This window comes from Gymnodraco acuticeps, unplaced genomic scaffold (assembly GCF_902827175.1).
Source record: "Gymnodraco acuticeps unplaced genomic scaffold, fGymAcu1.1, whole genome shotgun sequence".
NCBI classification, from domain to species: Eukaryota; Metazoa; Chordata; class Actinopteri; order Perciformes; family Bathydraconidae; genus Gymnodraco; species Gymnodraco acuticeps.
Window position 1 is genome coordinate 839,123 of NW_022992339.1, and position 25,445 is coordinate 864,567.

Sequence of the window (25,445 nt, forward strand, 5' to 3'; positions counted from 1 at the left end):
TATTGCCTTCTGGCTGAAAACAGCTGCAGAACTCCAAACTGATAAGAACAAAGACATTAAGCTAAAACAGGAAAGTTGTGGGCCGTGAAAACAAAACAATGAGTTGAACAAAGGGAGGAACTGCAGAAACCTCTGGGGTCTGTTATAATAATTAATAAGCAACTCTTTTATTTGCCTGTCATTTCATCCATTGCTTATATAAAATATTGATTGCAGCAGCTTTAATTACAGCTTGCTGTTATTTGGGGTTTGGGGCTTTGACAAAGTACATAGTGAGACTATTTAAATGTAGCTACAATAAAAAAAATTACCAATACATTTATACCATGGTCTGTCTGTTAAGTCATGCATGAGAAATAATACAATTAATTTCTAATGACATAGGCAGCTGTAAAGAAATATCTATTGACAGGGTTTCTGTGTCAATGTGATGAAGCCACTTGATCCGTCTGGGATTTTGAGTCTGAATCTTTAGGTGTTTTTAGACGGTGAGCGGTTGCTTTTGCAAATTAAAATATTTCCATATATGGATGGTCTGATCCAAATAGAGGTCAGGCATCTTGTCAGGTATCCTCCCCTGCTCTGTGTATCTGCCCTCATCTAACAATGCCATGCACCGCAAGTCAAAGCAGGTTGACACAATCACAGTAAATCAGTTCATCCCACCACCCGCCCTACACACACTCCATCACAATCAGAACACACCAAGGTAAGCCTAGTTTATACTTGTGGAAAGCTATTTATAATTCAAGTTATTTGCTAGAAGCAGCTGGCGCCTAGTTACAAAAAAACAGAAGAGCACAGAGCCGTGCTTTATGCAAAATAACTGATGACGTCACGTTGTGTGAACACCGGAGCGAAATTAACAAGGCTTTCGAGGAATTGCTCAGCAGTGTGATTGTTCACAGCTGAGCCCACCTTTTGTCAAGAAATTAAATTAAAAAGCAATACAACACAAGAAATGCTAATGCTCAGTACCTTTGAGCAAGTCGTACATGAAGTTTTCAATAAAAATGGTGGGTTCCATCTTTTTTTTTTTACTTTATTGAAAACTGTAAAATTCTTAAAGGAGCTTATAGGTATAGAAAGATTATTAGCAAACTGACTCAATTGTGTTTAACAGTTGGCTAGCATAGCCACCCTAAGCTCCTGGTCTAAAGCCTGTTAGTGTACTGACATTGGTAAAGCAAGGATTTGTTTTATTGATCAGGAGTTTCATTTATAAATTGTAGGAGGAACATTGTAAACATGTCACTTTGATCTACATTAACCCATCTTCAGTGCTGGTTTAAGAAGAGCACATACCTCCTGATATAAGCGTGTTTATCTCCATTCTTTATTAGCAGCATAGAACACCTTTCATTAGGATTTAACAATGCAACAGGAGGAGACAGGCCCACAGCGCTGCGTCTCAACCTGCAGCCAAAACTGCACACAGGCCCAGTCAAGTACAGATGAAGATCTGCTTTAAAAACGGGGCGGACAAAATATGATTATACATTTTTAAAAGAGTGACAAAGTATTTATCTGCTTAGCTTGTGGAATTTGTTATGGTTTCAACACAATCACATTGATGCACAGTGAAATGTATCTTGTTTAAACACGAGTGAAAATGCACTCAAGCTGCCTCTACACATAAGAACGTCCTCACAGAAGTCGGGATTAGAGATGAGATCAATTAAAGAATGTTCTATAATCACAACAAACCATATGCAAATCACAACCAGAGTTTATCGCGACATTATGAAGAATAATGGGGGAACTCAGTCGGTTTCACCAGTGCTACCTTCAGGGTCTCTGTCCTCATTAAGTCCAAAATCACTAATTACAATTAATTAGCTGATATTACAATTGTGTTATGATTTGAAATATTGGAGGGATTGATCACTTTTTAAACATTATTCACATTATCCTTGAAAATACAATAAAATGACCATGGTTTGATTTTTTAGGAGGATCTGTACCAAACAAGGATTTTTTTATTAAGTCTGTGTAGATTACAGTTGATTGGCCGGATCACAACAATTCTTCATCCAGATATTTACACATTTTGCCATATTGCAATTATGGTATTTCACTAATTTCACTAATTATGGTATAATCACTCAATTGAAATAATTGTGGAGCCCTATAGCTAACTAAAGTAGATGGCATCCTGTCACTGTAACTGCTCCCTGCAGACTCCATGTGACGTCTCTCTGGATTTGTTTTTATTTATCAGTTATAATGTGTCTGCTGCCGGTGCCAGATCATGAGGGGTTTTGTCAAAACTGCAGAGAGAGATGACCTTTTGGGGGGAGTTTCATTACAGTGCACAGTGAACTGCAGTCTGTGTTGGACTGTGAGAAAGTTTACTGCAGCATGTTGACATCATCTAACTTCACAGCCTGCTGAGGGACCATTTCACATAATAACCCTCATCTCAGGGATGATAATGACACGGGCGGGTGCTGCGTTTAAAGCAGACTTAACACTACAATTGCCAAATAACAGCAATTGTTGGGGCAATCCTCCAACATTTAGGTGATGATTGATTGATTTAGATGGTGAGTGGATTAGTCAATCAATAGAAAATGTATCGTCAACCATTTTGATATCAGACTCAAACAAAACTTCAAATAGTGCTTTGATGAGCATATGAAGATCAATATGAAGGTAGAGACAGGAGACAGCTTAGCTTAGCATCAGAGCCGCAATGATCAGTCAACAAATAAATTATCGATAATAAATGGTTAGATTAATCGTTCATGCAAAAAACTACTTTTTCCTGCTCTCACATACGGAGATTTGAAACTTTTTGTCATTTTATTATATATTAAAGTGAAAATCTTTGGGTTGGGCTGATAGAACAAGACATCTAAAGCACCTTAGACTTTGAGAAACTGGGATGGAAATCACTTTTTTTATATATTTTACAGACATTACCAATCATTTATAAATGAAAATAATCAATACATCAATCAATAATGATTATAATTGGCATAAAGAAAAGAATGTGGGCAACACCTAGCTTGGCTATTCTTAGCATTTTTGTCATGCAAGCAAAAGATAAGTGAAAAGAGAACAGAAACGAGGTGTGGCCAGCATGGTCCAAAAAGGGCAGAACATTTTAAAGTAAAGTGGTGAAAGATCACAGAAAAGAGCTGAGAGCAGAGAAAAAGGGAGGGACCTCATGCTTCATGCTGAGCAGTGATGGCAGAAGGGTCATTTGTGGTGAAGGTTGCTGCTGGGTGTGCCCACTTTCTGCACTGAAAAGAGGAAGTAGAAGAAGAGAGCGCACTCCCCTCTCATCTTCAGATTAAATGAGTCAACAGGAGCAGGATGAGGGTGAGTCAGCTGCAGGAGGGGCAGACAGCAGACTCATGGTGCCTGGTACTGTACCATGAATAATAAGAACCTCTGCTGATGGTGTGATCTGTCCTCAGCTGCTCAACCCCTGTCTGCTCTGATGGAGTTTGGGGAAGGTATGGGTCCATAAGGAAAATGTATGTCACTATTACCCTGACCAAAATATTTGCGATGTACATGATATTATCCCTATAATTATAAAAAATATGTTAAATAAGCTACTTATAAACCATAACTTCCCCCAGTATTGTACCAAGTGAGGATATTCACAATGTCCCCGATAACAGGATCATTTAGTTTATTTCAGGCCTCAAACCAAAAACTTGTTCAAACTCTTCAGGAGTCATTCCTTCACCTCTCTATAAAGAGTGTTTTTTTGTAAACCACGATAAAACCCTATCCTAAATTCTGGGAATCTTGATATGGTGCAGACAGTGCCATGTCTTCACCTGTTTGCTGCAGCAGGAAGCAACAACATGTGTGAGAAAATAATCCAGTGAGCCACACATTCCCCCAGCAGGCGATGACAGGGACACACTCATGTCTGACTGGCACCCAGTCACTCACCTCTTCTGGCCCTACAATCACAGTCTCTGCTGATGAAGGTTTAAAAAGAAGACTGCCTTTACTACTGTACTGTGTCTCGATGTGTGTATTTCTGTACATTCACTATTTTGACTGTTTAAGTGCGTCCCAATTTGAAGTAGGGCTAAATAGATTAGGAGTACTCAGACGGTGCACTCATAGCGATACAGAAGTAAAATGTTGAACGCTGGCCACTTCACACACTCAACGATCGCCATTTTGGCTAACGGAAGTTACAAGACCAGCGGCCATTACAGTTTCGGTGGTTAGCACTACACAAATTAAAGTTATATATTTGTTTTTTTTTGTATTTGATAAATGTACCACTACACTAGTGTCTTATTTTCATTTGGTTAATTGAACAATCTTTAAGGATTTTCTAACACGAACGATAATGTTGCTAGTTAGCTAACAGCAGCAATAGTCACTAGTGGAGCACGCTCAGGTACCGCGGAGCGCATAAAGCTTAGCAGACTCTTCACGCTAACGAAGGATCACTTCTTCTTCAGGGCAGGGCATGATGAATTGGAAATGGGGGACCCTGATGTAAACAAGACGAAAGTCTTTCTCTGGTCTGCATCCCCTTAACAATTGTATGTTTTGAGCTGTACTGTACTGTACCCAATATACAAGCTGTTAATAAACTTTTCAATCAATCAATCAATCAATCAGGGAAGGCTACGCAGTACGCAGGCTACTGCCCATTTCTCATGAGACGATGTAAAAAAAAAATTAGTGGGGGGCGAACGCACTAACCACTACCGCCAACGCCACAGTCATCCCCGCCATGCGGGCCGGATGAGAATGTCTGGCGGGCCGGATGTGGCCCGTGGGCCGTCAGTTGATGGTCACTGCCATAAACTGAAGGTGAGTCAGCATTAGCGGCAGTCAAGCAGCGTGTTAGCAATGCCAATTTTATACGTGAAACTGCTTTATTCAGTGTTTTCACTGGTTTTAATCAAAGGATCCGTTTGATTTGTAGAGGATGAGACCTCTGAGGTTACTGGTGAAAAATACATCTGACATGATGCCACACTTCTTGTTCACAATGCCACTTTTGGTATTGGTATTTGGTATTGGCATTACTGACACTCTGGCAAAAATCACATTGTGAGTTTGATACAACATTTGGGACTAAATCCATCAAAGAGCCAAGAGAGCCACTGCAAGACGAGATCTGTTCTGTTCTGTTAGAGAAAAGGCTATATCTAAATCTCTTCGTTTTTTAGCAGCTCAGCAGAACAATACTTTATTTCACGGTCAGTCTAGTAAACAGCTGCAGAGTCACATTGCTGTGAGCAGGTATGCAGCTGCATGTAGGCAAAGCCCATTAAACTCAGAGTCACTGTGTGAGCCAAGTCCTGCTAAAGCTGGAGACCCAGCCAGCCACAGCCCACTGCACGACATGAGCACAAACAATAGCCCTGTGTGTGTGTGTGTGTGTGTGTGTGTGTGTGTGTGTGTGTGTGTGTGTGTGTGTGTGTGTGTGTGTGTGTGTGTGTGTGTGTGTGTGTGTGCAGAATCAGCTCTCATATCCTACTAGGCCTGAATTACATCCTGGCCCACACGGTTTGGCTCGGCCCCGGCCCAGGCAGCAGGGAGCACAGAGAGCCCGGGGCCCCTCAGCAGACCCCCTCCTCCCAAAACGAGCCACCTCAAAAGTGGACAGCCGAGACAAAAGCACCAGAGAAACGCCTGCTCTGATCGACCTCCCTGTACAAAAGTGGACTTTCTTTACTAAGACACATTTTTCTTCTCTTTTTGTTCTGGGCAGCAACATAGGCTACTCAACCGTAGTCTCCCTGCAGGCATGCATTCACTTCTTTCCATTATAACCATCCATTTGAAGTCCTACTTAGCGGTTGCTTAGCACCACTAACTCCTTAAAGATACACATAGGCATAGTGGAGAGGAGACACCTGATGGAGGTGCAGAGGACAACACTCATTTATTGCACTCACCTATGGACACCAGCTTTATGTTCTCCTTGTCCAGGAACTCCAGCGCCACCGACACGTTCTCCAGCTGCATCTGGCGGAAAGTGGGCCTCTGGTTGTACTTTCTGAACATCTTCTTCTGGGACAGGACCTCCAGGAGCCCGATGAGCCGCAGCCCGTCGCCCAGGTCCGTCTGCAGGTTCCCGAGCCTCTTGTTGACGCATTTTAGGTGCTCGTTACACCAGCGCGTGAAGGTGTTCTGCTGGATCTTCTTCCACGGCGCGTCCTCGGCCAGGTCCTTCTCCGTGGCGGGCATTTCTGCGTCCTTGTCCGGGGAGACAGCGTTGGGAGCGGGCGCGGCGCTCTGGTGGAGCCGGGGGTGTGCACCACTCATTTTTATGGGCTCGGCTGGCTCTTGGTTCGCTGGCTGGGCTCTGGGTGGAGTCTGGTCTGCTCTGGGTGGCCGCTCCCTCTCTCTCTCACTTTCTGCTGTCTGTGTCTGAGGGGAAGAAAGAGAAAGAAAGGAGTGAACTCAGAGAGGGACTTATAGCCCGCAGATAGAGATTCTGCTCAGAAAGGAGGCGGTTATTGCAGCAGAAAGGGAGGCATTTCGGGAGAAATGTGATCTGCTCGCACACGGGGGATGTTACACTTTTTATGTCCCACTTTAAGGAAATGGACTCACATTCAAACTAATCTTAAACATGGCAGTCTTTACTTGGTACGACAGAGGGAAGAGAACAAACAGCATACTCCTCACCACCATTTATAATTAAAAAACAACATGTGCAATATGTGAAATACAAATACTTAGTAAAGTTTCTGTTTATCTTCCAGAAGCAGTGAAATATCCTGATCTACTTTTACTCCATTGCATTTCTTTAATACCTTTAGTTACTTCACAGATCTGGATGAATGATGTGAAATATTATCAAGTGTTAAATCAGACTTTAGTTCCACCTGGAGTAAATTCACAAGCTACCCTGCAGTATACAAAGTACTTCAAACTAGCTGCACCTTTACCAGCTTTGAGAACGATGATTTGAATGCAGTACTTTTACTTGTAACAGAGTGTTCCTACACTCTGGTACTTCTACTTGTAGCTACTTAAGTACAAGATCTGAGTACTTTTTCCGCCTCTGCTGGCTCCTGTGTGTTCCCGTCATGCATCACGCTGTACTCATATTGTATCAGCTATCTAAGTAAAATTAGCAATGCTAAACTGTCAAAATTCTCTATTAGAAGTAACAGTCTTGGATTCAAAATATAAGTAAAAGTACAAATGTATTGGCATCAAAATATAATGAAGTACTACAAGTATTTGGTAGACATAAAGGCATTTCAGAATCATGTATTAAATTACTGAATTGTGACTTTTGATGCATGGTAAAGGTGGAGCTAATTTGAAATACCCTATATAGGCCTACTTAAAGCTGATTATAATCAGCTTTCATGTTTTAGCTGATTTATATTTTTGTACTAATAATCTAAATCTGCAAAGTAGTAACTTAATGTAAGTGTAAGGGAGTAAAAAGTATAAAATGTTGTAGAGTAGGCAGGTATAAAGCAGCATAAAATGAAAATACTCAAGTAAAGTACATACAAATTCTTCGTAAGTAAAAGTACTTGAGTACCATTTAGAGAAAATTACATTCCACCCCCCGCAGTGGCGGTTCTAGACCAATTTGAGTGGGGGGGCCAGGCTGGGGCCAGTTATTTTCTGAGGGGGGCACAATAAATGCAGGACGAAAAAGACAAAGGCAGTATGAAGTAATTACGCATAAGAAAACAATGCAATACAGTTATTGGTATTTGTTTCAGTACACATATGTATTTCAGATACTTATAGTTACAGTTTTTACGCTCTAATGCAGGGGTCTCCAGCCTTTTTTAGGATGAGAGCTACTTTCAAAAAAATAAAACAAGTCGTGAGCTACTTTGTTTTGTTTTTTGCAGTGTATATATTTAGCACATTTTAACATTATTATATGCTGACCTTTAACCTTTGTGTGCTGTTTGGGTCTGTGGGACCCGTTTTCAGTGTTTACTAAAAGAACATGTATGCAATCTAATTATCTTAACCTGCTTTATTTGGGGGTGGACCTCACATCCTCTAGGGGGGTCCGGGGGCATGCACCCCCAAGAAGATTTTTCTTTAAATGTTGAAGTGAAATGCATCAATCTGGTGCACTTTGAGCACAACATGAATTTATGGATACAGCTCTCAACACTGAAAGGGAGCTGTATACTTTTCAATAATCCAAACATCTTTAGAATATGATCACAACCAATAACAAATCATTTAAACTTGTTTATTCTTATCTTATGTTACCTACTTAGCATTCTTTCTTTTTATCTATGCATATTTTACTAATCCCTCCCCTTTTAAACAGTTGCAAGAACGTGATTGGTCGATATTCATTGTGGGGGGAGAAGGGGTGTTAGATAGATATAGAGTTGAAGTAAGTAGATGGAGTTCGCTATGATTGAGGTTTCGTTAATGCATAGGGTAGATTCTTTTAATTACATTTCCTTTTAAAAAAAATATTGTTTACATTTTGGATTTGCTTGGCGAGCTACTTATTGAGGGCTTGCGAGCTACCGGTAGATCGCGATCGACGTGTTGGAGACCCCTGCTCTATGGGTCCGAGTAGATTGACAAATAGCGTTAGTTACGCCTATTCCGTAAACCAAGAAATCGTTTAATCCTAAACTGTTTTTGTTTTGTTTTTTTCATTTTCAAGGGGGCCACAGTCCAAAGTCATTGTTGGTGTGGGCACTGCCCCCCCCCCTAGAACCGCCCCTGCACCCCGCCTGTGATGAGCTCATCATATGTCCCAGGAGACAGAAAACACATATTTGAGAAACCCAGAGGGATAAAAGAGACGTCACAGAGTTATGCTTGTTTTCTCCTTTTTTGTGCACATAGATTTTTCTTTTCAGTTTGTCACAAAGTACAGAAAGAAGCTCTGAGTTGGCAAACATTTGATTCCAGATGCTTTGCACATGTTTACACTGTCAACAGAAAGGCCCTGAGATAATAGGAGAGGGACTCAGCCAACTTTGAACGTTATGATCAGTTTATTATGTGAACACAGTTATATGTTCTCTTCTGTGGCTCTGCAGGGGGCTTAGAGTCTGAAGGGGTGCTTTCATGTTTCGCCATTTCCCACATTTGGACTGTTTGTATTTGCCCAGTCAATGTACAAACATTAGCTTTTCGCCTGCCAGCAACATACATGTGTGTGTGTGTGTGTGTGTGTGTGTGTGTGTGTGTGTGTGTGTGTGTGTGTGTGTGTGTGTGTGTGTGTGTGTGTGTGGTGTGTGTGTGTGTGTGTGTGTGTGTGTGTGTGTGTGTGTGTGTGTGTGTGTGTGTGTGTGTGTGTGTGTGTGTGTGTGTGTGTGTGTGTGTGTGTGTGTGTGTGTGTGTGTGTGTGTGTGTGTGTGTGTGTGTGTGTGCAATACTAAATTAGTGGAGTGCCCCATTAACATGACTCACTCATGTATTATTTATAAAATTGAATTTTTTAACAACACACAAAACTGTAATGTCTTTCAAATCATTTTCCTTCTGGGAGTAACATGGTCTATAAAGACAGAGAGAGATGGACTCTGCAGCTTTTTGACTAAACAAGGAGTGCCCGGATCCTGAGTGTCTGGTCAAGGGAGAATCTTAAGAATCCCACTCTCCCCAATAACAACCCTGGGTCCCCAGCTTTAATTACAATCCAATAAAAGATAAAAGAGCCTTATTCTTGTACACACACACACACACACACACACACACACACACACACACACACACACACACACACACACACACACACACACACACACACACACACACACACACACACACACACACACACACACACACACACACACACACACACACACACACAGCTTGCTTTTACACCATTACAAATAATAAAACAATAGATTTCTATAATTCGGTCCCTCTGGTGCATCATTTCCATTCATTATATATCGATAGCAACAAGAGTTTACAGGCGTTGGCCATCATTAAAATAGAAAGCATATGATGGGGAGTGTGGCAGAGCAGGAAAGCAGGGCAGATTCATTGAACAGGAGAAAGGAGGCATGTGGACACAGAAAACAAAAAGACACAATGAAAGAGAAATGTTTTGACCACTAAAGCAATACAGTTCTGACTGTAAGTGAGTAAGGGCTGAGAGAAAGTGGTGACATCTTCGATCCGGAGTGGGCTATTGTTTCAATGGAATTTACGAAATAAACAGGAGACGGAGCGGGTGGGGACACATGACGTCTCGGGGTCTGAAGATCTAACGCACCTCTCTGCTTACCATCTGGCTCCCTCTGCTGATCCTTTGTGGTGCTACAGTTCCCAGTTTTGTTCTTAGAATAACACCTTTTATTTCCCCTCACACGCTTCTCATGTCACACCTTTACTTTCTAAATGCATCCACTATTGTCTCTCACTGTCACCTGTAATCTGGACGCATTCTTGGACTTTTCAAACACCTAATTAGTGTTTTGCAAAATATCACCAATATGATTATTTCCTTTCCTATTTGGGCATCCCAGTGGGCTAGTGGTTAAGACACATAGCATATTACCTTAATTCCATACATTGCCTAGAATGTGTCCTTAAACTCCTTCTGTAACCAACAGATTCTGCGGAAAGCAGAGAGCATTCTGGCCTCTCCAGGTCATGTTCTCTCACATGAATTTCGTCTGTTGCCATCAGGGTGAAGATATGCTCTACCTGCTCTAAAGACTAATCACTTTTCAAAATCATTCATCCCTTCTGCACTCAAACTTTTAAATTCTTGAAAGGCTTTTAACTTGATTATTTATTTATTATTGTGATGCTATGAACTATTAATAGTGTAAATTGGAATGATCTACATCTCTGCTCCCGGGTGTATCTTTGTGTTTTCTTCCTGTAGTTCCTGCCTGTGTACATGACATAAACTGCTGCTCATAACCAATTGCCCCTTGAGGGATTAATAAAGTTGTTGATTGATTGATTGATTATATATACAGTATATATAATAAACGCTTCTTTACACCACTGAGGAACTTTTATTTGACTTGCATTGTACTTTTTCCACTACTACACTATATATAATTACCTGATTGATTATTGTACTTATTAGGTGCTTTACCATTCAACTCAGTATCATATACAGTTCTTAATCAACTGCACATTGACACATTGCAACATATTTATCGAACAATATCCAATAGAACAATTGAATGAAGTAGTCTGAAAGGACACATTTCGAGTACATTTTTCTGATCATCCACAGGGCTTTTAATTTGAAAAGGATACAAGGCATATTGAGTTTGTATGTTTATTTTGGAAGAGCAACAGCCAATGGGAACACTCCAACACCAATAGTGGGACTTTGTCACTCTACTCTGTCAGTGAGCCAGCAACATGCGTAGGGGCAGCCCCTGAAGCCAAAAAGTATTTGAAAAAGTTATAAACATTTCAAATATTAGTATAATTGTAAGTGGGGTTAACATTTTAGGAAACGTAGCTAAATCCAAGGGTTGGCAGAATAACAGGCCTAAACCCTGCGCTGTTGTTTCACATTGAGTTTACTAATAGTCCTTTAGTTTAGAGCAACAGAAGTATAATCTTCACTTCCTGGATTGCAAGAACAAAAAAAAAGCAGAGTGTTCCTTCAATATGTCTGTCAGGCCAAGTCACAAGTCAGTATCAAGTATTTGCACTCAAGTCCCAAATCAAGACTGACACGTTCTAAGTCAAGTCTTAGGTCAAGTTCCAAGTCAACCTGATAAGTCCCGGATCCATACTGGTTATCCCAGGTCTAGTCCCTCATCAAGACCGTGAAGATACAGGTAAAGTCCCAAATTCATTAAATGAGATTTGTTAAGTCAAATGGCTCAAACCCATGTGAAATCCATGTCATTGCAAGTCTTTTTTAGATAGATGGGGACTCTAGTCTGATTCAAGTCCTGGTCATGTGACTCGAGTTCACGCCTCTGCTGTCAGATAGGAATGAAGTATTGAGAAAGTAAGTGCAGCCTGAAACAAAAGGGCCTATTTGAACGAGCAATGATGCTGTGATCATATTACACATCAGATAAACTGCTGAATATGAACGATTAGGAATGGAGTGACCATGCGGTGTATATTGGATACTAAGTTAGACAGTGAGAGTTTAAACAGTTCATTGTTGAGATGCATGTTTCCTGCCTAACAGTACCCTGTGCATGCCAACAGGTTGTTATCATCACTCCCCACACCCTATCAACCACAACCTGAGCGAGCAGAAGGGATGTGAGAGAAGAACGCTGCCCCCCCCCCCCCCCGCCCAACCACATGAGACGCATAGCGGGTGGAGAGAGAGCAAGTCAGACGCACAGATTACAGCAAAGTTATGGCAATCCCCTTAATGTGGATACAATGTGTGTGTGTGTGTGTGTGTGTGTGTGTGTGTGTGCGTGCGTGCATGCGTGTGCGTGCGTGCGTGCGTGCGTGCGTGCGTGCGTGCGTGCGTGCGTGCGTGCGTGCGTGCGCGTGTGTGTGTTTTGGTGGTAGGTGTTAGGTGAAAGTAGGCTACTTAGTGTCAAATAAGGACAGGTTTGGTCTGCAAGTTTTCTTGCACCCTCTTCCTTATCCGTCTCGGCTCTCATCACATCTTTATTTCAGAGCTGTTATGAAACCAAGAAGCTGCAACAACTCGTGAAATGCCTCTCAAACATTTAGCCAGCATACACAGTCCAACTTCCAAAACCTACAATCTGAAAACACACATTTCTTCACAACTGTGTAAAGGGTGTACGGGAATGTTATGACCAACATGGGAAACTGTGCCAGAGAAGTGTGGAAACTGCACTCACTATGGGAATAAAACACACATTCCAGTGTTTCAGCCTCATTACAAAATTAAATAAATAAATAATCAGTTTCACCCTATTACAATGTTTATGACATGTGAAACTCATCTTATTAGATGTTCCTGATAAGAATGACAATCAGCTTTACTGGCCATGTTAGAGCACATCTTATTGCTCTGCTCACACAGCATATTAACAGCTTCACCTCTACATTGATTAAATAAAGAAAGTTAACAATTTGGTCACATGTTTTAAGACTCACAGTGACACAGAGAATTATTCCAAAGAGACTTCTCCATATGTTTTAGAAGATTTAATTAAAGTTAACGTTTCAGTGTTTTCAGTGCATCTTTAAATATATGTTTTTCTTTGCAAATTCTTTAAAAAATGTTTAATGTTGAATCATTTGTTGATTCATTTCTGTCACTGCACCTCATTTGTTCTGCCTGCTTCAACTTCACACCCAGTCTCTCACTCGACTCATCAGAAACTGGTCAAACTAAAGCATTCCTATGAGCATCGTTCTCTCCTCGGTATGGAGACCGTTAACAACGAAATCAAGTGTTTTATGAGTGATGACTTGTGTTTTAACTCGTTGAACATGAACCCATTGTCCCGCCAGCGGGGGGCGCAATTAGCCACCACTCCCCCGCCCCCCTGCTTTTACAAAGCTCCAGCACAGTCGGTGGATTACCTTATTTGGTGCGCAGCCCCCAATTGTAACACGGGAGAGATGCTGCAGTGAGCATTAACAAACTTCATGTGTCAGAATGAAGCGAGGTGGATGGATGAGCTCCAGCTCTTTACATCACCTGTGACATCCTGACTGTCTGTGAAACTGTCCCCATATGAGCCGATTATATTAGAGTAAGCAGTGCCAAAGTCTCAGACAGGATACATTAGAAAGGTTAGTGGTGCGTAATGTGTGCGTAAAGGCGTAGGTGTAAGATAACTTCACCCATTCACCAGATTTAAGTCAAGACAGAACGTCTGAGAGGAAACCCTCCCGCACCATCACTCACACGCAACAACAAGTCTCCGGCGCGACAGAACTTACGTGTGTGTGTCCTCTGTCCCGGTGTGCGTCCTCTCCTCCAGTGTGCGTCCTCTCCGTTCAGTCAGTGCGCTACAGTGCCTGTGGTCACAGTGGGTGTGTGTGTGTGCTGACCAAGGTCCCGGACCTCCCTCCCCACGCGCAGTGAGTCCCGGTGGGGGAAAATGGGTGTATTGGATGTGCCGGTGGCGTAAAGGAATACAAAAATAGATAGTCCCTCCGCTCTTCCTCTGTCTCTCTCCTTCTCTCTCTGTCCTGCACCGGGACAGCCTTAATTGGTAAACGACTGAAGCAACAGAGATGCTGGGGGTGTGACTCTCTCTCTTTCTCTCTCTTGCTCTGTGCCTCTTTCCCTTTTCACCCTTTTTGAAATGGGTGACGTCATGACCGCGCCTTTGGGATTATAAAGGTATGACGTGCATCCCCCTCCCTGCGTCTGTTCTGTGTTTGTGTGTGAGACAATATATGACACATACTCTTACCTTATTTAATGTATATAAGTCATTCATTATCACCAAGTTACTATTTTCTGTTCCTTTAAGGTCACAGGAACAGAAAAGGAATGTTTCTTGTTCTGCGCTAGACCTATTAAATCATCTGAAAGTCACTGACTTCTGTGGTGAAGGTCATATTTCAGATTCATACTTTGTGATAAGAGTCATGGTATAGCTGGCTGACAGTATTTATCACAAAGTTAGGTGGAATGTGTTATTGGTTGGCCTATGTCACCCATTCATGGAGCTGCTTTATCTCATTATCTCATTTTGTTGTGGTACTTTAAGTGATTCAAAAGTGTGTGTGTTTATTTCGTCTATTAATCCATATTGTTTTGAATGGCTAAGGAAATTAGACATTCATTTACATTTAGAGATAGATAGATATAGATAAATAGATAGATAGACAGACAGATAGATACACAGAAAGATAGATCTGCACCCTCTGTCTTCTCCTTCATGTTATCTGCTGTTTTTAGGTCTAGTGATGAAATATAATGTAATGCAGTGTCTGTGTGTGTGTGTGTGTGTGTGTGTGTGTGTGTGTGTGTGTGTGTGTGTGTGTGTGTGTGCGTGCGTGCGCATTAATTCGAGCCAGATGTTTGCTGTGGTCGTGAGCCCGTCCAGTCAGCCTGTGACATCATCTGTATGCAACTTGTTGGAGTTACATCACCAGAGGCTTAATTATTGGGGTAAATACACACACACACACACACACACACACACACACACACACACACACACACACACACACACACACACACACACACACACACACACACACACACACACACACACACACACACACACACACACACACACACACACAGGTTTGTACGTAATTGAGCGGAAGACAGATAGAGCAGAACAAATAAACGTTATTATGGTTTGACCTACTCACTACTGTGCTCTGCTGCAGCCACACAACATACCGTTGTTATGCAGGTGATTAAATACCCAGCACAGACTGGCCCACACCATCTACTCTCTTGTTCATCAGAGATAAAGTGTTGGCTGTCCCAAAGTGGATGTTCCCTTTTCCAAAGTGAAGAAGTTGTTGCTTAAACTTTGGCGTGTTCATGAGCTTTAAATCGTGGAAACGCAAGGGCGCTACAAAGAAGATGTTTTGTGTTTTATTCATCAGAGAGTTTACGCAACATGTTGGTATCTGTTGCCGAGTTGCTTATCAATTTTAAGGGGGGATTCACATGAACAGATAGGGAGGCGTGTGGGGCAGTGGACTAGAATGTTGGTGTTCGGATCAGGGGGTCACTGGTTCAAACCCCACTGCAGTCAGCATGTCGTAGTGTCCCTGAGACACTTCACCCCAAAGTGCTCCTGTGGGGATTGTCCACAGTATTGAGTATGTGAGTCGCTTTGGATAAAAGCGTCTAACAAGTGACATAGATCCTAAAATCTTGCTAATAGTGCAGACCAAGCCTGTTTTCACATGCAAAATGGGATGTAGGAGAGCAATGAAATGACACACATAGTGACAGTAAAAATCAGTGAGCCAGGGCCTCGCTGACACCCTCGTAACAAAGCTTCTCTCTGCTAGCTCTAAAGTGGTCAATTGTTTAACTAATGGAGAAGACCAAGTATAAAATGTTTCATGTGCACTCGCTTTCTGCCTGAAGCTCTCCTTCACACACACTTGTGATTGAGCTAAATTTAAACATGCACGCTGGTACTGACAAATTGTACGCACAAACACAAAGCACTGAGCCCTTACATTAGACCCATAAACAGCACATTAAACCCCACTTGCAGGTAATTAAACAAACACGTGTCATTCCTTCTCCTCCAACCAACTGAAGTAACTCAAAGGCTCTCACACAAGCACATAAAAGTGGCTCCCATGTGACAAAGTGGAGTAACTATGGAGAAACGTTTCTCATTAAATGGAATGGAGTCCATATTTAGACATGTCAAATATGGACTGGCTATTATGACCAGCTAAGGCAGACAGTCAGTAACACAGAAGAGGCCCTTAAGAAAAGAGGGCTTGAGGAATTGACATTGAGACAACGCATAATGATGACATCACAGTCTCGCTTAACTTTCAAACATTGGTGCCACTTATAAAAAGTCATTGAAGGCACCCTTTTTACAAAGTTCATATCAAACAATGGCTTTTTTATCCTTTAGTAATTGAGTGGTGCAGTGATGACATCATTTTGTCGGCTGACTCGGAAGTTAGCAGAGCAAGGGCTCCCTCGGGCCTCGACTAAAAGCAATGGGATTTTTCCATTGGATTTTGTAAAATGTAAAGCAAGCAAGAACTATGTTTAACACAAGTTTATAATAACACCACTTTTCTGACTTTCAAAGCTAAAGTTTAATTACCAGAAGTAAAATGCTAACGCTAGGCTATAAAAAAAAGACATCACGGATGCATGGCTGCGCGTCATCACCGCTAAGCTAAAGGCGGCTAATGTTCAACATGATGGAGTTTAGTCGTCTCATTTAGACACTTTCTAGCAACGGCCATCTTTGTTGACACATTCGATCATTCCTCAGAGGGGTATTTATGTATTGTATGTAATGCTGTCAAAATTATCGCGTTAACGGCGGTAATTAATTTTTTGAATTAATTGCGTTAAAATATTTAACGCATTTAACGCATGTGCAGAATGGCCCGCCCCATACATCCCACCAATGGCAGGGCCAGGGTATGGCTGGGGTCGGCTACACCCATACCAAGAAATGGCTTAGCCCCACCATGAAAAATGATGTTAAAGTAAGCAAAATAAAGTCTGCCAACTCGCGCGGAGTAAATTGCACAGACAGCAGTTAGTAAGATTGATTTCAGTAGCCACGGTTTTGAAAACGTTCGTCACGTAGTGATCGTCTTCTCAATAGAACATCTTTGATAATGTCTTCTGGCCAATCAGAATCAAGATAACGGCGTGGTGTTGTTGCAGGAAGTCCCGACGGAGAATACTTTTGCTGTAGTACAGGGGTGCACATAACTGGTACGCAGCAGGTTATGTGCGTAATCTGAAATGCGTACCGTCACTTGTGTCACAAAGCGCATTTGCGTACCGACGTACTTGTGAAGCTTTTCCAGAAGGCGGTTAGATCACCGGACGAAAGAGTCGGTCTCCGTGTGCACAGACAGGGCTGCTGTTAACGTCGGTCTGTACAACGGAATTGTGCCAGAATTACGCCAACCGGCTGCGGAAGGAGACTCCCCCCTTCACTGGAGAACTGCGCTAAAACAGCTGATCACAACGTTCACACTCTGGTCACGAAGTACTCCACTAGCCGCCGCCCCCCCCCCCCCTCTGTCGACTTTCCTGAAGTACTCCCCCGTTGATAGAAATCAACACGTAATGAATTAAAACCCCACGGTTTGATGATTGATAGGTGTGTGGGCTGTCTTTCATTTTGACACGCAGAAAAATGTTATAATAAACATACATACTGTATGTTAAATGGATATATCCGCCTTCTTTCATTTATCTTTCCATTCCCACAACAATATACATAAATAAAAGGCATATTTTGGACATAGTTCGAATGGTGATTAATCATGATTAATTAATTTTTAAGCTGTGATTAATCTGATTAATATTGTAATCGTTTGACAGCCCTAATTGTATGTCGTAGAACAAAAAGTGAAAATGAGCTTGTGTAACAACAGACATTTTTCAGGCATCTAACCAATACGTTGAAAAAAAACCTTTAATACTAGCTTTTGGTTTGCAAAGTTGGGTAAAATACTTGCTGTGGGGGAAACTTCTGAAGCAATTGGGGCCAGGACTCAGAGAGACACGAGGAGAGCTGGAGCTCTGATGGAGTCAGGACTCAGAGAGACACGAGGAGAGCTGGAGCTCTGATGGAGTCAGGACTCAGAGAGAGACGAGGAGAGCTGGAGCTTTGATGGAGTCAGGACTCAGAGAGACATGAGGAGAGCTGGAGCTCTGATGGAGTCAGGACTCAGAGACACGAGGAGAGCTGGAGCTCTGATGGAGTCAGGACTCAGAGACACGAGGAGAGCTGGAGCTCTGATGGAGTCAGGACTCAGAGACACGAGGAGAGCTGGAGCTCTGATGGAGTCAGGACTCAGAGAGACACGAGGAGAGCTGGAGCTCTGATGGAGTCAGGACTCAGAGAGACACGAGGAGAGCTGGAGCTCTGATGGAGTCAGGACTCAGAGAGACACGAGGAGAGCTGGAGCTCTGATGGAGTCAGGACTCAGAGAGACACGAGGAGAGCTGGAGCTCTGATGGAGTCAGGACTCAGAGACACGAGGAGAGCTGGAGCTCTGATGGAGTCAGGACTCAGAGACACGAGGAGAGCTGGAGCTTTGATGGCAAACACTGACGGTTTAATGTTTAATGTTTCAGACATATAGACCATAGACATACTAACTTACACATTTCAGTATGAATGTTTAGAGAAATGGACATGGGTCTTTGAATACAATTAGAAATGTTCTCATGAGCACAATAGTTAAAATAAACACAAAGAAAAATAACTATGCAAAGCTGTGATAAACGACAAGACAGCAACACAGCCAGACCGCTGCAGAACAAGAGCTCATTGTCATTAGAGCATAAAGCGCCACTTTAAACCTCCCTCACCTGCACATAGCCTCCTTCTTCACACTTAATATGTGCTATCAACTCTCACCACAGGCGCAGAACACTGTACTGTGAGGATTTGAAGTCATAAAACCCAGCCAGGGCCGAGCAGAGTAATCCCTCTGACTCAGCGAGCAGCAGACTCTGAAGTCTGCCGCTGGGTGAGTCACGTCACAACTCCAGGAATAATGAGATGTTTGCAACAGTACTGTATGTGTGTATGCTGCTGGATGTGTACATGAGAGTGTGTCTGAGGGCTCTGGTGGAAAATGTGTATCTGTTTTCTTTCTATGTATTCCCACACAATGCAGACGGAGAGGTAATCAGGCTGAACGATGTGTGGTAATCTCTTACTTTTACTAGTCTGGTGAAGAAAACATTCAGTGATATGTTGTGAGAAAAGTTTGGAAATGTGGTCAAGACTACTCCTGTTAGGTCTAAATCACATCATAACACAAAGAAATGTCGAGGTTAAGTCAGACCCAAACCTTCATCCAGCTGGAAAATATATAACTGCCTCCAACTCATGTCCACCAAACGCCTCAACCTATGAAAGGGGTTGGAAGTAGAAGAATAGCATTCAAAGAGGACAAATAATGCATGTAAACGGTCTGCAGAGTCACAAACCCTCAAAGTACACCCTGTGGCGAATAAAACTCTAACACAGAAAAGACCTGTCTATGCTGCCCCAGAACGCCTCGTTGGACATTTCTCTTTTTCTTCCTGGGTACAGTGACGTGACCATACCCAAATGGACCCATTGGTAAGGAAATGAACCAACCCAGTCTCACATCTAAATGTGTAATAACTAGGTTGGTCCACAACGTAGGACGTAGTATTTCTACAAAAACGCAACTGAAATTGTAAGATCCCTACGTTTTTTTTCACCATTCATTTCCAATGGCTGGCGTCTATGTCACGTGATCTTCTAATTTCTCCCTGCAGAAAAAAAAAAACATGGCCGAACTTCGTTTTATTCTCGGTGAAAAATGCCTATTTTAAGGTTAGTTTGGCCATTAAAATGCGTTTTGATGTCATTTGATGCGAGAAATATGAGTTGTTATTTCAGATTATGTGTGCAGTGGATTACATGATCTTTAGTTTGTTAGTTATTACGAAGATTACTTCAGGAAATTGTGTCCATACAACGTTTTCATTGTTACCAAGGTGGTTGCTAGGGACGCTGCTATCGATATTATTTCTGTTATGTTGTGTAACTGTTTAATTGTGTTATCTTTATTGCTACCCCCTTCCCCGTCAATGTATAGTGTTGGTCCACAACCTAAACGTATTAGTTTAACTAAATCCGCATATAAAATTGTGGCATAGATACGTTATTTTCCCCTGTGCAATTCTCCAACCCAGTCTCACATCTCACATCACATCGTCATAAACAAATACCGGAAACAGACGTAGGCAAGATCCTCAGCTCGGTGATTGGATGGTTTAGCCGCAATGCACGTTGGGAAATGGTGTTTATGCCATGTGAAATCCGAAAACATTTTCTTTTTAAAAAACAAAAAAAATAATACTTTATTCCGAGTGTGCTTGCTTTTCTCTTTGAAAGTCATCACATAACGGCATTGTAATACACGGTTCGGCTGCATTAAATATTATATATCTGCTGTAGATATTTATTTATAGAGCCCTGATCAGAAGACCTTTTGACAAACTGTATGAAATGCCGCCAAAACTGAAAATGTGACGTGGATCATAAATATATTATCAATTAAACAACATCTTACATTTCTTTTCACACAATACGTCTCCTTGCAGTATCAACTCTAATTCGGCTGACTTTTATATTTGATCCAATTGGTAGATAGGCTGTATTTACACCAAAACGGTGCACAGCTGATAGAAAGGGACACCTAGTGGTTAAAGCATGTTATTGAATTTCATTATTTTTATTATTAGATATTAATAGGATCCCTATAAAGTATATTCATTACTCGTTATTCTCTACTAATAGTTAATTAAAGACTGTATGTAATGACTATTTTGCACATCCCTTTCAAGATTTCAAGATTTTCTAAGGTTTATTGACATATCATATACACAACTATGGTGTAGTTATGCAATGAATGAAAAACTTGGGTTACAGGTTCCTCAACAGTGCATTACAAGACATCTATCAATATGTGTGTATACCTCCACCATTAAACTGTCATATTCTGCACATTTATTATACTATCTACTTACATCTTATAAGAGTATAATACATATGTATAATATCAGTTAAAATAAGTGCTTCAACATAGCTGGAGGTATGCACACATATTGATAGATGTCTTGTAATGCACTGTTGAGGAACCTGCGACCCAAGTTTTTCATTCACTACACCGTTTGTTGGATTTTGGATCAAATATAAAAGTCAGCTGAATTAGTGTTGATACTGCAAGGAGACGTATTGTCTGAAAAGAAATGTAAGATGTTGTTTAATTGCTTATATATTTATGATCCACGTCATGTATTCAGTTTTGGCGGCAGTTCTCCTGTTTGTCAAAAGGTCTTCTGATCAGGGCTCTATTAATACACTGAACAAAAATATATATGCAACACTTTTGTTTTTGCTCCCATTTTTCATGAGATGAACTCAAAGATCTAAAACATTTTCTATAAACACAAACTAACCATTTCTCTCAAATATTGTTCACAAATCTGAAAAAATCTGTGATAGTGAGCACTTCTCCTTTGCCGAGATAATCCATCCCACCTCACAGGTGTGACATATCAAGATGCTGATTAGACAGCATGATTATTGCACAGGTGTGCCTTAGGCTGGCCACAATAAAAGGCCACTCTGAAACGGGCAGTTTTGCTTTATTGGGGGGGGTCTGGGGGGGTCCAAAAACCAGTCAGTATCTGGTGTGACCACCATTTGCCTCACGCAGTGCAACACATCTCCTTCGCATAGAGTTGATCAGGTTGTTGATTGTGGCCTGTGGAATGTTGGTCCACTCCTCTTCAATGGCTGTGCCAAGTTGCTGGATATTGGCAGGAACTGGAACACGCTGTCGTATACGCCGATCCAGAGCATCCCAAACATGCTCAATGGGTGACATGTCCAGTGAGTATGCTGGCCATGCAAGAACTGGGATGTTTTCAGCCTCCAGGAATTGTGTACAGATCCTTGCAACATGGGGCCGTGCATTATCATGCTGCAACATGAGGTGATGGTCGTGGATGAATGGCACAACAATGGGCCTCAGGATCTCGTCACGGTATCTCTGTGCATTCACAATGCCATCAATAAAATGCACCTGTGTTCGTTGTCCATAACATACGCCTGCCCATACCATAACCCCACCACCACCATGGGCCACTCGATTCACAACATTGACATCAGAAAACCGCTCACCTACACGATGACACACACGCTGTCTGCCATCTGCCCTGAACAGTGAAAACCGGGATTCATCTGTGAAGAGAACACCTCTCCAACGTGCCAGACGCCATCGAATGTGAGCATTTGCCCACTCAAGTCGGTTACGACGACGAACCGGAGTCAGGTCGAGACCCTGATGAGGACGACGAGCATGCAGATGAGCTTCCCTGAGACGGTTTCTGACAGTTTGCGCAGAAATTCTTTGGTTATGCAAACCGATTGTTGCAGCAGCTGTCCGAGTGGCTGGTCTCAGACGATCTTGGAGGTGAACATGCTGGATGTGGAGGTCCTGTGCTGGTGTGGTTACACGTGGTCTGCGGTTGTGAGGCCGGTTGGATGTACTGCCAAATTCTCTGAAACGCTTTTGGAGACGGCTTATGGTAGAGAAATGAACATTCAATTCACGGCAACAGCTCTGGTGGACATTCCTGCTGTCAGCATGCCAATTGCACGCTCCCTCAAAACATGCGACATCTGTGGCATTGTGCTGTGTGATAAAACTGAACATTTTAGAGTGGCCTTTTATTGTGGCCAGCCTAAGGCACACCTGTGCAATAATCATGCTGTCTAATCAGCATCTTGATATGCCACACCTGTGAGGTGGGATGGATTATCTCGGCAAAGGAGAAGTGCTCACTATCACAGATTTTTTCAGATTTGTGAACAATATTTGAGAGAAATGGTTATTTTGTGTATATAGAAAATGTTTTAGATCTTTGAGTTCATCTCATGAAAAATGGGAGCAAAAACAAAAGTGTTGCATTTATATTTTTGTTCAGTGTAAATATCTACGGCAGATATGTAATATTTAATGCCGCCGAACCGTGTATTACAATGCCGTTATGTGATGACTTTCAAAGAGAAAAGCAAGCACACTCGGAATAAAGTATTATTTTTATTTTTTTAAATGTTTTCGGATTTCACATGGCATAAACACCATTTCCCAACGTGCATTGCGGCTAAACCATCCAATCACCGAGCCGAGGATCTTGCCTACGTCTGTTTCCGGTAGTTGTTTATGACGATGTGATGTGAGATGTGAGACTGGGTTGGAGAATTGCACAGGGGAAAATAACGTATCTATGCCACAGTTTTAGATGCGGATTTTGTTAAACTAATACGTTTTGCGCTGTGGACCAACACTATACATTGACGGGGAAGGGGGTAGCAATAAAGATAACACCATTAAACAGTTACACAACATAACAGAAATAATATTGATAGCAGCGTCCCTAGCAACCACCTTGGTAACAATGAAAACACTAGCCTCATCCCAACACCCCTCCTCGACTCCTCTCTTCCCCTCCTCCGGAAATCGATCAAGACACGACATTTTGAAGGACGTCCCAATAGCTGAAATGCACATGGAGGAGTCAAGGAAGGGTGAGGGAGGAGGGGTGCGGGAGGAGACGAAAGGGAGGATACACGCGAGCAGACTACGCAAAAGTGTTTTCACTACTCGCGTATAAAAGCCCAGCCCCCACCTTTACAGCTGGTCGATTTCAACAGAGGAAAACCGACAACTGGAAGATGAGTGAAAAAGCGTCACATAAATGTATAAGTGCTCACAGCTCCGTGGGAATTATTATGTGCAATTCATTTCTAAAAGGCTTCACATTACTATAATTATATTTTTATTTAAATGTAGGCTACCTTTTACACCAAAACTGAACACAAAAGCAGGACCAACCATCATACATTGAATTCCTTGACTAACAAGAGAAAGATTCATTCATTTAAATAAATATTTAAAAACAAATGGGCCGGTTCTAAAGGGTTACTCAGTTAAGCCTGATGAGAGGGGATACAGTTGTGCACATGTCATCATTAACAGACGTCGTTTAAGAGTGACGTTTGAGTGAACGAGGACATCCCAATTAATACCTGAGGACTCCTCTGTCCTCGCGTCTCCTCCTCGTTTCTCTCGCTCGCATCTTTCGGAGGCGGAGCTAAGACGCAAGGAAGGGACGCGAGTGAGGGAAAGGAGGAGTCGAGGAGGGGTATTGGGATGAGGCTGTTGTATGGACACAATTTCCTGAAGTAATCTTTGTAATAACTAGCAAACTAAAGATCATGTGCATCCACATGCACGTGCACACATCATCTGCACGTGCACACATCATCTGAAATAACAACTCATATTTATCGCATCAAATGACATCAAAACGCATTTTAATGGCCAAACTAACCTTAAAATAGGCATTTTCCACCGAGAATAAAACGAAGGTCGGCCATGTTGTTTTTTTTCTGCGGGGAGAAATTTGAAGATCACGTGACATAGACGCCAGCCATTGGAAATGAATGGTAAAAAAAAAACACAGGGATCCTACCATTTCAGAGGCGTTTTTGTAGAAATACTGCGTCCCAAGTTGTGGACCAACGTAGATGTGAGACTGGGTTGAATGAACCCAACTCACACTGTCCGTAGCAGCGAGCCGCGCAACGTCCCACCAACACGGCACCCAGACCCCATGCAGCATTCCCATCTGTTTGTCATTACTGGTGTCATTTTCTGGTTGCTAACGCCATTGTAACATAATCACTGATGATCCGCTGTAACGGTGGTGGACTCATTAGAACAGAGTGGGCGAGCTGACCAATCAGAGCACAGTGGGCTCACAGGGAGGGGGGTGGGGGGTGGGGGGGGGGGCAGGAGCTCCAACAAGCCGTGTAGGACAGAGAGTGAATACACAGACTATACAGAGATGCTGTATGAGAAACCAATGTGAGTTTGGAAAATTGAACAATGTAAATCTATTCTAGTAGACCTCAACAATGGAATTGTGATCAGTAGAAATGGCCATGACATGGGACCTTTAACATGGGAAAATGAAATAGGAATTGTGCTTTTAACCTGCATTGAGGGGCTTTAACCTGAACAGAAAGGATCCAGTAGTTAAAGGTTGTTTGGCAAAGATTGTCTAAATTCCAGCCTGTCCTCCTACAAAAAACGACCATATAGGTCGATTGTTCAGCAGCTAAATACGACCCAGACTCACGTTTTAAAGTGTAGCACCTCTAGTGGTCGTGTAAGAAACAACATGCTCCTGTCGATTGCAAACGCTCCGGAGGGTCGTTTATTCACAAATTACCCTCTGGAAAATCCTAAATTGTGGAATAGTTTGGCCATTAAAATGCTTTTTTATTAGATTTCTAGCGAGAAGTGTATATTGTACTTTTATAATCTACGTCCAG

General features: G+C 42.1%; 1 protein-coding gene across 5 annotated transcripts in view; it reads right to left on the reverse strand.

The window, feature by feature from the left end:
* flna (filamin A, alpha (actin binding protein 280)) overlaps positions 1 to 14,052 on the reverse strand; it is a 60,826-nt gene extending 46,774 nt beyond the window's left edge. For 3 of the 5 annotated variants that reach the window (XM_034208669.1, XM_034208670.1, XM_034208667.1), the window contains exons 1-2: positions 13,783 to 14,051; positions 5,895 to 6,369 (exon numbers count right to left, since the gene is read on the reverse strand). In XM_034208669.1, coding sequence (XP_034064560.1) covers positions 5,895 to 6,264 — 370 coding nt within the window. In that variant the 5' untranslated portion in view covers positions 6,265 to 6,369; positions 13,783 to 14,051. Of the gene's footprint in view, positions 1 to 5,894; positions 6,370 to 13,782 lie in introns of those variants that run through there. The other 2 variants (XM_034208671.1, XM_034208668.1) reach the window with 2 other exon arrangements.
* Between the last annotated feature and the right edge of the window lie 11,393 nt (positions 14,053 to 25,445).